At 38.7% G+C, this 15980-nt stretch overlaps 1 protein-coding gene across 5 annotated transcripts in view; it reads right to left on the reverse strand.

Moving 5' to 3' along the window:
* Nucleotides 1–3267: 3267 nt before the first annotated feature.
* The window catches only part of trpm7 (transient receptor potential cation channel, subfamily M, member 7), a gene marked incomplete at its 5' end in the record, with an annotated part of 53742 nt that continues 41029 nt past the window's right edge, over nt 3268–15980 (reverse strand). For 3 of the 5 annotated variants that reach the window (XM_079446710.1, XM_079446705.1, XM_079446707.1), the window contains 9 exons: nt 3268–4112; nt 6228–6334; nt 6990–7041; nt 10061–10266; nt 12714–12796; nt 14000–14283; nt 15491–15556; nt 15745–15789; nt 15926–15976. In XM_079446710.1, coding sequence (XP_079302836.1) covers nt 3982–4112; nt 6228–6334; nt 6990–7041; nt 10061–10266; nt 12714–12796; nt 14000–14283; nt 15491–15556; nt 15745–15789; nt 15926–15976 — 1025 coding nt within the window. In that variant the 3' untranslated portion in view covers nt 3268–3981. The remainder of the gene's footprint in view (nt 4113–6227; nt 6335–6989; nt 7042–10060; nt 10267–12713; nt 12797–13999; nt 14284–15490; nt 15557–15744; nt 15790–15925; nt 15977–15980) is intronic. The other 2 variants (XM_079446706.1, XM_079446708.1) reach the window with 1 other exon arrangement.

Raw genomic sequence — 15980 nt, forward strand, 5'->3', positions numbered from 1 at the left:
CAAATTAGAAATGAGAAAATAAAAATAAGTGAGTGTGGTGAATGGATAGTGTATTATAGTTGTGTGTTCCACGTTTATTGTTGAGTGTTCATGAGATGGATTGCCTGAGGGAAGAAACTGTTCCTGTGTCTGGTCGTTCTGGTGCTCAGAGCTCTGTAGCGTCGACCAGAACAGAACAGTTCAAAGAGGGAGTGTGCTGGATGTGAGGGGTCCAGAGTGATTTTACCAGCCCTTTTGCTCACTCTGGATAAGTACAGTTCTTGGAGAGTGGGGAGGGTTGTACCAATGATTCGCTCAGCAGTCCTGACTACCCTCCGTAGTCTTCTGAGGTCAGATTTGGTAGCTGAGCTGAACCAGACAGTTATTGAAGTGCAGAGGATGGATTCAATGATGGCAGAGTAGAACTGTTTCAGTAAGTCCTGTGGCAGGTTGAACTTCCTCAGCTGGCGAAGAAAGTACAACCTCTGCTGGGCCTTCCTGACAATAGAGTCTATGTGAATATCCCACTTCAGGTCCTGAGAGATGGTGGTGCCCAGGAATCTGAATGACTCCACTGCAGTCACAGTGCTGTTCATGATGGTGAGTGGGGGGAGAGCAGGGGGGTTTCTCCTGAAGTCCACGATCATCTCCACCGTTTTGAGTGTGTTAAGCTCCAGGTTGTTCAGACTGCACCAGACAGCCAGCTCCTTAACCTCCTGTCTGTAAGCAGACTCGTCACCGTCCTGGATGAGGCCGATCAGTGTGGTGTCGTCTGCAAACTTCAGGAGCTTGACAGAGAGGTCTTTAGATGTGCAGTCGTTGGTGTAGAGAGAGAAGAGCAGTGGGGAGAGAACGCAGCCCTGAGGAGCTCCAGTGCTGATGGTACGAGTGCTGGATGTGAATTTACCAAGCTTTACTAACTGCTGTCTGTCTGTCAGGAAGCTGCTGATCCACTGGCAGACGGAGGTGGGGACGGAGAGCTGAGTTAGTTTATTTTGAAGGGTTTCCGGGATGATGGTGTTAAAAGCGGAGCTGAAGTCCACAAACAGGATCCTCACATAAGTCCCTGGTCTGTCCAGATGCTGCAGGATGAAGTGCAGTCCCATGTTGACTGCATCATCCACAGACCTGTTTGCTCTGTAGGCAAGCTGCAGGGGGTCCAGTAAGGGTCCAGTGATGTCCTTCAGATAAGCCAGAACCAGTCTTTCGAATGATTTCATGGCTACAGACGTTAGGGCCACAGGTCTGTAGACATTAAGTAATTTTGGGTTTCTTTGGGACGGGGATGATGGTGGAGCGTTTGAAGCATGAGGGGACTTCACACAGCTCCAGTGATCTGTGTGAAGATGGGGGCCAAATTCCTCAACTTCACTAAAAGAAAAGATAAATGCTGTTGTCAGAAATGTTGTGTAACACAAAAATCCAACAGTTTTTGTACAAACAAAAATTTAAAACAGACCTTGAGTAATAAATGGGGCCCTGGAGGAACACCTCTTCAGCCTCAAGCCCTGCAGCTCGCAAAGACCATGAATGATGTCCTGTACAAACAAACCATCTGGGACAAAATACACAAGTCACACGCAAATTACTTAGACAACCCAACAGAGCTCATATTGTCAATTCTACGCAGATTACTTGATATTTTGATGAAAATAAACTCAAGGCCGCATTTTATTCCAAAGATCTTATTTGTAATTATTACAGAACTTATTTCTAATTGTTACACTGTTATTGTGTTACTATTATTGTCCGTGGTAGCACTTGAGATTTGTAAAGTACAATAAAAAGAACGTGCAATATTATTTTTCTTACACATACTACTACTACTAATAGTATATATAGTAGTAATATTAGTATGAAATAATAATTAATACAGTAATATGTACAGTAGACCTACATAGTACTAAAATATGTTACAAATAATAATTTTATTATATATTATACATTTTATTTTAACATTTTTTATTTTGTTAGAAAACATATTAAGTATCCCAGAATGGTACAATAACACAAAATAAGAGCAAGCTGTAAATATTATAAAATAATGCTATCTTTCGACACTAATTTTGATCAAATCAAACATTGAGTAAGCTAGTAATAATAGGTTACACACCACGATGAGAATTATTAAAGCAGCCAAATAAACTAACCGTGTCTAAACTAACTCTACATTATATTACTCTTCTTGTAAACAGAAACTATAAGTTATTCTTGCACAACCGGAGGCTACAGATTCAGGATCACATTTATATATATATATTGTGACAGCGCCATCTAGCCAATTGTATTCCAATAGAGGAGAACTAGATCTAGATCCATGGAAATTATTCTTTTTTTTTTTTCCATCTTATTTTTAATGTAAGAGCTGGCATTAACTTGAGTCTTGAGTGCGAGGCGATGTCAGTTCATTGTGCTGCTGGATGTTGTAAACTGGTATTTGTATTCAATTTTACATTTATCAACCATTTCTGAGGAACTACATTGTTTGGGGGGATGAATAATGTTTTTAATATCATATTTTATTTTGTGAAACCTTGCTACATATGGAATAACCGTTTTATAAAAGCAATAATCCCCATGAAGCCGTGGTTTACAGTGAATTTATAACAGCTAAGGGGGTTTCAGTCTAATAACAACGCCTCTTAGCGGTTAAAAATGCACTGCAAACCACGGTTTCATGGGGATTATTGCTTTAGTAAAGACTTTTATACATAATACTAAAGTAAAGAAAGAAATTGCGCTCATGGCGACCCGAGTTCGAGTCCCGTCTCGAACCCAACCCCTCTCTCCTCCCAGTGCTTTCCTGTCGTCTCTCTCTGAAATAACAGCTCTAAGATGTTCTCTCCAGGGTTTTACCGTTTGGTGTTTTTCTTAATGAAGCTAGTAAATTAGTTCGTAAAGCTTCCAGTAATTTTGAGTAATTTCCAAAGGCATCAAATCAGAGGACCTGACACTTGTGATAAGATCAGTGTTGGGAAGTAACTAAATTACAAAATAAATACTGTAATTGTTACAGCTACTGAGAAAAAAATAAAGTGCATTAAAGTAGTTATGAAAATGTTAATTACAAAGAGAGGTTACATTTTCACACACATCCACATTCAAATGTAATTGATTTCTTTCATAAATTGACTGTTCTATATGAGACACCAATGTTTCAGGAGTTTAGGACACATGCAAGAACGTATACTTATTAGACGCACTTATTGTTCAACACACTTCACCATGAATCACAAAACACAATACAGAAGCTGAAGCTAAATGATTTCAGAGTGAGAGAAAACATATGGATGAACATTGATTTTTCAGTGTTTTATTAAATATACAGTAAAAAAAAGTGTACAGATCCATTAATATAATATCCCCCAGCATCAAATATTCTCACATTTCAGCTGATAGCATCGTGCCAGATAAATGTATCTATGAGATACACTCTCACGCCATCCTCCGACGACAGTAAAGGACAACAGTACCGTTATAAAGGTGAGTATTGACTGCATGGACTGGTTTCAGTGGTCAGCACACACTGCGCTGTCGTTTGCATTGCAAGCTGCCCATAATCGACACCAGATTCAAACACATAGGACGTCTGAACCATAAATGCATTCATAAGGCTCTGTACATAAAAACATTCTCTTGGCATACAGCTCTGTACAAAATCAGATAATAGTATAATGAGCAAGTGTTCTTTCCAAAAAGTGACAGACATCACATGTAAAATTGCTTTTATTTTATACAAGGCAACTTGTCGTTTAGAATAAATATTTAACTCTATACAGTGATATTGTACCAGTTATTAACCACTTTATAGTTTCATACAGACATAAAAACCTTTAAAAATACTTTTAAAAGCTGATAATAATTGTACAGGATAAAATGTGACTTAAAACGTCTCTAGATTGCATTTGTTCAGAGGCGACGTGTTCATATAAAACGTGCACGCTTATGTCCTCCACACACACACCGTGTCTTAGTGTCTGTCTTGTGAAGAGCGTGTGTGGCTCACAGCATTAAGCGCATTGAGGGACGCTGTTCTTTCGAGGCGCCCCCTGTAGGCGGTGAATGGGACGGGCCCTCGGAGGGGTCATGCTGCAGCATCAGTTTATCAGGAGTGTAGTCGTTCCGCTTCAGATCTGACCACAAACACACACAACTCATTAGAAACGGCCACATACAGACTAGATAATTCAGTAACACTTTATAATAATCACTGCATGCTATGAATCATTAGGTAAGCATTAGTAAATAGTCAATTCATCCTTTATAAAGCATTGTCCCAACATTAATAGGCATCAGTAAGCAATTTATAAATGCCTTGTTCTTGATTTATGAGCATATCTATTACAAAGGCTCAGTTATCTTCCAAACAGAAAAGTTAAACAAACACAACACAGAGGGATACAAAACACAGAAATATTCATTTCAAGATGCAAAAAAAACTGTACACTTGAATTTTTATTTTTTATGAAATTCATTTTATTTTTTGCATTTTTTGCATCTTGAAATGATTATTTCTGTGTTTTGTATCCCTCTGTGTTGTGTTTGTTTAACTTTTCTGTTTGGAAGATAACTGAGCCTTTAAATCACTTTAGATGAGCTCACAAGAATAGATGACTGACAACTACTAAATGTTTTCTAACTACCTGACTTAACATGAATCACAGCAGGAATATGTGTTAATGAAGCATTTAGTAACAAGCATAGCCACTATTATCATGTCTAAATAATAAGATTTATAAATGGACATTTAAATAGTTTATCGATCATTTACAAATCCAAAATAACTGGTTTGTAAATATCGTAATTTAGATATAAATTACGAAAATAAAATTATTAAACATTATAGATATGCTCAAGAACAAGTTCGTTTGAGTTTTCCCTCTTTTCCTTGCTTTTAAATGGATTATAAAAGAGCCGTGCGCATTTCTTTTTTCACTTTCAAGCTGATTCAATTCAAGCAACAGCAAAATGCACCGTCAAACTCGCAAAACTTTTAATAAAACAAATAAAAATGCTACATGCCTAATATTAAATAGCAAATTACTTTGGCTACACAAAGTTTAAATAGTTATACAAAACTGAAAATCAGCAAACACTGTGGAACCAAATAAATAACAAATAAGAAAGCTTGGAGGCACGGCATACACCTTGATGTAAAATTAAATAAAATAGTTCAGCAAACAGTGGAACCAATTAAAAAACTTCCAAAATCACCTGAGATAAACGTCAACAGGCTTTTCAAAATCCCAAGTTTTTCACAGACATGAAAATATCCAAATGATGTGTCATTAGTTAATCAATAATTATTTTTGGAAAAATGTGTGACCACATTCTAGGGTTAGTAATATGCATAAAAAACCTTACACAACATTGATAGGAACACTGAGATAAAAGACAAAAAAAACAACTATCAACGCATTTCATGAAGAATATAACATCAAATTATTATATTAGTGCTACCAGTATTACAAATATTGTATTTTTTTTGTAAAATATTAATTTTTAGTGCAATATTTTGTCATTGCAACATTTTAGAGTAATTTTCACTAACAACTGCAATTGAATTTATATTGTATACCTATGACCACACTCAACAAAACTGAGTACATGTGAATTCATATATTAATACTAGACACCTTAAAGATAATGTGGACCAAAAATCTGTCATATCTTTGTTAACATACTTTATGCTTTAATGCAGCCATCATCTTCTCAAGGTGCAAACAGGAAATAAACGGCTTTGTTCATGTGACACTGCACATATTTAACAGACACTATTTTTTCCATATTTGCAGGAAGTGCACTAAAACACCAGTCAGTAAAGATTTTAGAGCTGTATAAATGAAAAGCTTTTTTACGGTCACTATTGTGAGCGGCGGGATTAAATGGGTTAATTGTAGTGTCTGTTCTCTAACTGAACTAAATTATTTTTATTACTATAAAAAAAAATCAAAACAATGGTGGTCAAGTGACATCATCGGTGTTGTGCTTTACACCGTAAACTATCACAGCAAGCCTAAATCATATCCACCTATATCATATTCAAAGATAAAAGTTGTATAATTTTTTTTTTTAAATCAAATGTATATGCTCTACATTTCAATGCAACAATAAAGAAAAAGATAAATGAATAATGTTATGCTTCAGTGGCATGTTTTTTCCCATCCTGCCCCTTCGTGACACAGCATGGTGTGATGCAGCTTCGGCCTGCAGACTCTGATCCAGCGCCATTCTGTTAATAAACTCACCTGGAAGCTTGAGTTTCCGGCAGCACGAGTTGCAGTGATGTTTGGAGCGGAAGTTACGAATGGCATCGTCTCCAAGATTCGCAGGGCCGAAGATCATATCGTAAGACCTGTCGCAATCAAACACATAAAAACATTCATAAACTAACACTTTACAAGTTGTGCACCCACTTTTTATTAGGTGACCTTAACTACTATGCACTTAAATTTAAATTAATCATTTGATACAATGCACTTATTGTGTACAGAATCAGAATCTTAATTTCTTTGTACTTTGTTTAATGACAATCACGTGCAATCCTGTATCAGTGCAAAAAATAAGATTTCTTATTTTTTTTATATATATACATATACACACACATATTTTTACATTGTACTTCCATTTAAAAAAACAAAAAAACCTGCATGTAATTACATCTGTAATGAATTTCTGTAATTACATTTATATTTACACTGTTGACCAATCCCTTACACCTCCAAACGTGTCCCTAACCTTACCTGTATCCCACCTCAATAGCAGCAAAAGTGCTTTGCAATACAATATGAACAATAAATACACTGTACTTATATTTTGATGCAAGTACATAATAGTTAAGGCCACCTAAAATAAAGTGGATTGGATTGGCCCAAGTTGTAATAGACCTTAGTAATAGCTAACAGTACAATTCCCTAAACACACTGTACTTGATTTCATCGGTCAAAAATTAAATTAAGACTGAAGCCTAAGATCTTAAAATAGGGGTCATTTTGATTCGCGTTTCTCACCCTTTCTCTCCGCTCTTAATGACAGACGGATCTGTCAGTATCTCACCGACCCCTACAGAAAGAGAGAGAGGAAGAGAGAGAGAGAGAGAGAGAGAGAGAGGGAGAGAGAGAGAGAGGGAGAGAGAGGGAGAGAGAGAGAGAGGGAGAGAGAGGGAGAGAGGGAGAGAGAGAGAGAGGAGAGAGAGGGAGAGAGAGAGGAGAGAGAGAGAGAAAGAGAGAGAGGGAGGGAGGGAGGGAGGGAGGGAGGGAGAGAGAGAGAGAGGGAGGGAGGGAGAGAGAGAGAGAGAGAGAGAGAGGGAGAAGGAGAGAGAGAGAGAGAGAGAGAGAGAGAGAGAGAGAGAGAGAGAGAACAGTCAAACCTCATTCATCACATACATTTCTACTCACCCCTCCATCTCTAAAACAAACACAAGTTTATATAAACACCTGCAATGGTAAAATGTTTCTACAGTATGGGATAGAGTTACCCGTGTGTTGTTCTAATAAGCCTTTCTTTCTTTTTCAAACCACAGAAGAAGAAATTTAAAGCAATGTCCCGCTTGCACTCGTCTATAAAGGCAGTGGATGGGGACCAGCATCAAGATAATTCTCATTTTGGGTAGGGGTGGCTCAATACCACTTTTTCAGAAACCGTTCCGATACCAAAAATTCTGAGTATCTGCCGATACCGATATGATACCTGGGCAGTTTTTTGTTTTAATTAGTGTTGAATTTTCAGACCTCAATGTCCTTTAATGCAAAACCATTTATCTTTATTTACAGATCAAGTGTAATATTAGGAACATTTAATAATCTTGCAGAGAGTGTCATCGTCTTGACCCATAACCGAACGCGACACGCAGTTTGAACGCTCAATAGAAGATGACGACAGCTGCGGCGGAGAGAAGAGTTTACGTGAACTTAACTTAAATATTCCTCTGTACCTCACATTAATCTATGTAACGGCTTCAGAACACTTGAAATATTGTGCACAAAACCTTTGTGGTGTTTTATCATGTGTTTGTGGCTTTTGTGGGGCTTAACAACAATAGTATACGCATAATATCTGATTTGGATCGGTATCCTCTGACCCATACCATATTGGCAGACAATGCGATACCGATACTGAATATCGGATGGGCGCACCCCTAATTTTGGGTGAACTAACCCTGAAGCTTCATGAAGATACTCGTTTAGTTGAAGCTCTGATTATTGGAGTGCAGATGAAGAGCTAAGGATGCATGGATCCAAAATTCAATATCGGTATCGGCACCGATACTGGCATTTTCTGCCGGATCAGCTATCGGTCAGACGAGAGCGTTCCAAATCTGATATTGTGCCGCATATGCTATTCTGTGTTATTGTTAAGCCCCACAAAGGCACAAAAACATTATAGAGAGCCATATGTGTTTCGTGCACAACATTCCAAGTGTTCTGAAGCTGTTCCATAGTGAGGTACAGATTAATATTTAAGGGTGCTTTCACACCTGCCTCATTTAGTTCGGTTGAATCGCACTAGAGTTTGTTTTCCCTCATGGTGCGGTTCGTTTGGGCAGGTGAGAAAGCAGCAATTGCACTCGGGTGCGCACCAAAAGCGGACCAAACAAGCGTACCGAGAGCTCCTTGAAGAGGTGGTCTCAGCACGCTTTCAAACGAACCCTGGAGTGGTTCGTTTGTGGTGAGAACGCGATCCGACCTCAAACAGACCCAACTGCAAAAAGAACTGCGCATTTTTGGACTAAACCAGCTGCAGTAGTCAGCTGAGCTGTGCATTATGGGATGAGGAAGTGTTTGTTGACAGTTTGCAGTTTAGCATGGCAGGTCGTGGACAAACTTGGGGTTGTGAGGAGGTGCGGAGCCTCAAAATAGCAGTGTGCTGTCTGCTGCATTTTACTCCTGTCTTTGTTTACTTCTGGGAGCACCGTTGGAATTTTCCCGCACGCTTTTTCTGACCAATCAAAAGCAGTTTAGGGAATGCGTTCAAAGACACATCTAGCCAACAAGTGAAGCGGATGACTGAATTTTGGTTTGTTTCAGCTGGTTCGTACCAGAGCAAACAGTGTGGTGTGAAAAGGAACCAAACCGGCTAAAAACAGCTACAATGTATAATTTTTTGCCTTTGGTCCGGACCAAATGAACTGAACTACAGATGTGAAAGCACCCCAAGTTAAATTCATGTAAACTCTTCTATTCAGCGTTCAAACTGTGCGTCGCGTTCGGTTACGATTCAAAACAATGAAACTCTCTCCAATAGCGTGATGAGTTTTTGGCTCAAGGTCTGCATTTAAAGTCACACCAGAGGAGTTCAGCTGGGATCAGGACTTGGCTTTCTGCAGACCAGTCAAGTTCTTCCACACTGACTCAATCAATCATGTCTTTTTGAACCGTGTCTTATACACAGAGACACGGTCATGTTAGAATAGAAAAGGGTTCTGTCCAAACTGTTGCTTTAAATTAAAAGCACACAATTCCCTAGAATATCATTATATGCTTAAACATTAAGATTTGTACTTATAGAAATTACTAAAGTAGTCAAACATGTTCATTAGAAGGGGGGTGCCAATACTTTTGGCAATATACTGTATATTATGTAAACAAAAACTTATTTTGGATGCGATTAATTGTTTGACAGCACAAATATAAATATTCACTTTTTCATGAATGCATTTTACAACAATACAAATCGCAATGTGTAACATTTTAACAGATTTAGTCCTACACTTATTCACTTTTATTTCTTCCCCACTAAATAATGCTGTTTTGCTAAATGTTTTATAAAATCATTGTGCACCCATGATTTTTCTAGAGTAAATGCTGAATTATCCACTAACCTAGTTTACAATAGTATTTTTGTCATCAATTAGGATTACATATTTTTTTCATTTGTTATTTTTCATTAAAATGAAGTTGTCTATATTTAGCAGATTGTGTTTAACACAGAAGAGTGATGATCAGGTCAACACACAGACGTTTAGAAATTCTACACCGATTAAAAAAACTGCACTGGTATGGGATCAGTATCGATCAGTTCTGAAAAAGTGGTATCGTTGCATCCCTAATTAAAGCGTGACGTGTGTAAGTGAGACACAAACCCTGCAGGTCGAGCACGAGCAGCTCTCCTCGCGTGAATTCATACGTCCAGTGGCTGAAGGCCAGCATGGTTTCTTCTAGAAGGTTGGTCGGGACGATTTCATCCCCGTTGTTGTTATTAAACTTGCGGAAGTCTCCAGTGATGCACTCCTCGATGGCAAACCACTGACCGGCAGAGTGACAGTAGAGCAGGAACACCTCCAGAAACCTGCAGAGACACACTGCACTCTCAGCAACACACTCGACCGGATCTGTAGGGTTGTGTGTGTGTGTTAGGGTTGTGTCAGTGAGGAAGTTTATCCATGCGTGACAACACCGATAATTACTGGCATCACTGGTTACTTTCACTTTCAAATTAGTGGCAATCCAGCTTAAAGGAATTGTTAGTTTTTAGTTTGAGTTATCCCTCGCTTTCCTTCACTTTTAAAGGGATATTTTACCCAAAAACTAAAATTAGCCCATGTTTTACTCACCCTCAAAAGGATCCTGACTTTCTTCTTTCAGACGAATCCAATCGGAGTTATATTAAAAATGATCCTTGCTCTTCCAAGCTTTATAATGGGAGTAGATGGGTGTTTTTGTTCAACAGTCCAAAACAAGTCAAATAAAGTGCATCCATCCATAATAAACGTGCCTCACACGGCTCCGGGAAGTGAATAAAGGCCTCCTGTAGTGAATCAATGCATTTTTGTAAGAAAAATATCCAATTTAAAATGTTATAAATACTTTTCTATATTTATATCGATATTTTTCTTACAAAAATGCATCAATTTGCTACAGGAGGCCTTTATTCTTTATTATAAAGGAGGCCTTGATAGTTTTATTATGGATGGATGCACTTTATTTGACTTCTTTTGGACTGTTGAACAAAAACACCCATCTACTCCCATTATAAAGCTTGGAAGAGCAAGGATAATTTTAAATATAACTCCGACTGGATTCGTCTGAAAGAAGAAAGTCATATACATCTAGAATGCCTTGAGGGCGATTAAAACATGGGCTAACTTTTATTTTTGGGTGAACTAACCCTTTAAATACCTTAAAAGCGCCGTGCGCATTTTACTTTCTCTTTCGAATTAGCGGCAATTCGGTGTCAATATAACAACAAAATACAACGTCAAACTCACTTAGCTTACATATAAATCATAGAACTTTTATTAACAAAATGAATAAAAATACGCCATGCTATAGGCTATGCCTAATAACAAATAACTTAATTTAAACAGGTATACAAAACTGAAAATAAGTAAACACTGTAGAACCAAATAAATAAGAAACGTAGAACTTTTATTAGCAAAACAAATATTAAAAAAGCTCGGAGGCACGGCATACACCTTGATTTCAAATAAAGTAAATAAATTACACAAAGTACCGTATTGACCCGAATATAAGACGACCCCCCTTTTTCCAGATGAACCTTTTGGAAAAAACTTGTTGAAAACCAAATCTTGTGTTTTACGGAGAAAATAAAAATTAAATCTTAAATTATTTTCATATTGCATATTTTTCCTATTTTAATTTTTGTTTTGAAAGTATGGTAAATACTGGTAAAATGTGCCAACAATTAAATAAAAAAATACACATTTTGATATACCCTAAAAATAACAGATTGCCCATCTGAATTATAATATTTATCCATGTTCATCTATCATCTCATAGTAGCCTATACCAAAATTATATTAACAGTAGAAGTAAAATCTTATTGTAGTCTTCAAATCTGTGTACTGTCTTATGTTTTAAAATCACTTACAGAGGAAGTTTGGTCCCATCAGGCTAACATGACTTTCAATACATTATAAATAAAAGTACAATTCAGCAAACACTGTGGAGCCAATTAAATAAGAAACGAATGTTTAAAAAATTTTTTTTTAAAAATAGAAAAATAAAAGAAACGTCAAAAGTCAACAGGCTTTTCAAAATCCGAAATATTGCCAAGCATGCGCTTTTGCATTTGAGTGTGTGTGTGCATGAGTGTGAGAGCGTGTGTGAGTGAGTGTGTGAGTGCGTGCGTGCGTGCGTGCGTGCGAGTGAGTGAGTGTGTGAGTGTGTGTGCGAGTGAGTGAGTGAGTGAGTGTGTGTGCATGAGTGTGAGAGCGTGTGTGTGAGTGTGTGAGTGCGTGCGTGCGTGCGTGCGAGTGAGTGAGTGTGTGAGTGAGTGAGTGAGTGAGTGAGTGTGTGTGCATGAGTGTGAGAGCGTGTGTGAGTGCGTGCGTGCGTGCGTGCGTGCGAGTGAGTGAGTGAGTGTGTGAGTGAGTGAGTGAGTGAGTGAGTGTGTGTGCATGAGTGTGAGAGCGTGTGTGAGTGCGTGCGTGCGTGCGTGCGTGCGTGCGCGTGCGTGCGTGCGTGCGTGAGTGTGTGTGTGTGTGTGCGAGTGAGTGTGTGTGTGTGTGTGTGTGCGAGTGAGTGAGTGAGTGAGTGAGTGTGTGCGAGTGAGTGAGTGAGTGTGTGCGTGCGAGTGAGTGTGTGTGTGCGTGTGTGTGCGTGCGAGTGAGTGTGTGTGTGTGCGAGTGAGTGAGTGAGTGAGTGTGTGTGTGTGTGTGTGTGCGAGTGAGTGAGTGTGTGTGTGTGCGAGTGAGTGAGTGAGTGTGAGTGAGTGAGTGTGTGCGAGTGAGTGTGTGTGTGTGTGTGTGTGTGTGTGTGTGAGAGAGAGAGTACCTGGGTGAGTATGGGATGGTTTTGGGTCTGATCTGGTTGAAGGCAAACGTGAGTTTCTGAGCTGCTCTCTGCTGCTGAATTTCCTGTTCACAACAGAAACACAAACACACATTCAGTGGAGTCTCGCACAGACATCAGCGCTCGTTCACTCATCCGGGACGACGCTGAATGTGGCTACATCTGGGGTAAAGAAACTTTTGAGATTCAACCACAATCAGAAGGGTTTGAGTAGGGTTGGGCTATTTGTCCGATTTTAATGTAATGTTTTGCCATGATTTAATTTCTTATAAATAGAGGAATCAAGATTTTGAAAAGAAATATTACCAAACGATACACTTTGACAATATACCAATAATAACAGTAAAGAGAAAAGAATGATCCAACTGCTCTGTGTGCCGCGCTCATATCGCGAGGTGCTATTCACACAGAATGCAGTTTTGTTTTTTTACGAGATGTAGTTCATGCATCTTTCCTGCAAAGACTCCTGTCATAACTGTGCAAAGATCTGATTTCAAAAACAGTATCATAGCTACTAATCTATTTCTTATGATTTTAAATCTGTATTTAACCTCAGAATGATCTCAAAGTAAAAAGTGCTAAGATGATTTTGTGGTGGCTATGCTTTAAATTAAATAATTTTCTTTGAATCGGTGCTTGTAAAGTGCACATTTTAAAGTGATTGGTCCGATTGGTTGATTTCATTTAAAGCAGTGTTTATGAGCGGTGTACAGAGGAACCGGGGAAACAGCTATTTATAACGCTCCAGAAGCGGCACCTAGTGGCAAAGAATGAATTAGCATTTTCACTCAGACCAACACGAAAATCAAGTTTTCTCAGGTCTGCACGCAACAAGTGTGCGGCAATATGCTAATGTTTCATGTTGACGTCGGCTGAAACGGCTTGGGATTCGTTTTAAAAACGTCTCGTTTCAATGATTCAGAGTCGACTCTTTCTTTTGAGAGACAATAACTTTATAGACGGTGCACTTTCAGATTTAAAACTTTGCAGGCTGTTTTCATTCACTTAGAGCTGCTACACACTGCATGAAAGCTCATTTTCAAAAATCCATAATAGGATTTACAGTTATTTATTTTGTAATTAGACAAACCCAACACTGATTATTCTGTCTTTTCGCTTATATTTTTTTGCCATTTCCGGCCGAACGGTTTCTGAACATTTGGTGCATCCCCATGATTTCCACGATTCCGTCCGTGTTTTTCGCATCATGGAAACCCATAGAGCCCTACATGCGTTGTTTTAGAGTGTGTGTGTGTGTGTGTGCGTACCCTGAGACAGAGGTGCAGGACTGTGTCCTCTCTGTAAATGCTCTGCCAGGTGTTGACCACCTCGGGCAGGAAGGACTTGACGATGTACAGGTGTCCAGGCTTGAGGATGTCGTACTCTGACCAGGTGCAGAGCACTTTGAGTGCCCGCCGCAGGCCTCCACCCATCTCCTCCTTACTGAGGAACTCGATCTTAGCGCAGAGGCCGCGCTGAGCCCACGACGACATGCTGTTGTTGATGCTGTTGGGAGAGCTCTCCTCCAGACGGTACACTGTCACCGGCTCACCTGTGCGACACGCAAACCCCAGAACGTCACGCATAAACACGCGACTGACCTCGCAATCACACGATATCACGAAACAAATACACCGTAGGGCTGGGCGGCGCGAACTACATCTTACATCAAGCAATTCTGTGTCATGTTTTGTGGTTGGAAATTTAATGAAAAATGGTTCTGATTGTAAAACAACCATGTGATGATAAATCTTTATTTGACCCTCTAACTCTAACACTCTCCATTCTAATCATATTTTATCTATTTGATTTCCTATTAGTTTTATTAAAAAAAAATAAAAAATATAAAAAAAAAAAACACTTGACCCTCTAACACTTGCACTTAATTTTCTAACTGCTTGTTTTATTTTTATTGTATGTGTGTTTTATATATATATAAAAATCATTAGGATATTAAGTAAAGATCATAAATGTAAATCAATCGTGTAAATATATCAAAACTTAATTTTTGATTAGTAATATGCATTGGTAAGAACTTCATTTGAACAACTTTAAAGGAGATTTTCTCAATATTTAGATTTTTTTGCTCCCTCAGATTCCAGATTTTCTAATAGTTGTATCTCAGACAAATATTGTCCTATCATAACAAACCATACATCAATGGAAAGATTATTTACTCAGCTTTCTGATCATGTATAAATCTTAATTTAAAAAAAAATTACCCTTATGACTGGTTTTGTGGTCACAAATATTCAAACATTAAATCAAGATACATTTACTGGAGATGCAAAATCAAGATACGAAGTCTTGTTTTCTGACAAATTGAACAAAATGAAGTAAAACAAGAGCAAATCTGTCGATGGGGAATTAAAACTTTATCTCTCTGAATTAAGTTGATTTTCCCTGAGCTCAGATATTTGACAGATATTTGTTTGCTTTAATCAAACAAATTGTATTTATTTCTCAGAAAACAAGACTATGTTTTGTAATTTTGCTTCTTCGGTAACTGCATCTTGATTTAAGAATATTTAGACATTCACACATTTGTCTGACATTTTAATATCACTACATGTTTCTGTAAAAATTAGTGCTGTCAAACAATTAATAGCATCCAAAATAATTGTGTTTATGTTATTGGGATTAATTGTTTGACAGCACTAGTAAAAATCAATCACTACCGTCACGCCGCCCAGAACTACATGATAAACAGCAAAGCCTGATGGGACAGAAAGAGACAGAAGGGCAGTGTTGTGTCTTACCTCTAGGGGGCACTGGGGTGAATGGTATACTCTGAGACAACCTCATCAGGTTATTACGCTCCACCGCTAATACACACACACAGGGCTGATGTCAGTAAACGTCACAGGAGCCAATGCCACACACCTGCTTCAAACCCACACCACCACACCTCGGCCCTCTAAACATTACAGTCTGTGTTTGAGCGGGGCGTCGTGGGTCGGGTTCGAATCAGGACACGTTTATGTTTGCATTAGACGGAATGATAAAAACTGACCTGAATACTGATAACTCTCCATGGGCTTGAACGGAGAACCGATCGCTGGTCCACAGACACACAGAGCAAAGAATGAGCAGAACAACACACAAAATACCATGGTATTACCGTGCTCTTGATGCTATGAGTAGAGTGTAGTACTGTATAAGTGCTGAGAGAGACCAGCAGGGGTCAGACTTACAGTCCTTACGTGCCCCCAGGTGTGTGTGTCGCCCGGCGTACAGACCTGCTGCTGA

This window comes from Barbus barbus (assembly GCF_936440315.1).
Source record: "Barbus barbus genome assembly, chromosome: 22".
In the NCBI taxonomy this organism is placed as follows: Eukaryota; Metazoa; Chordata; class Actinopteri; order Cypriniformes; family Cyprinidae; genus Barbus; species Barbus barbus.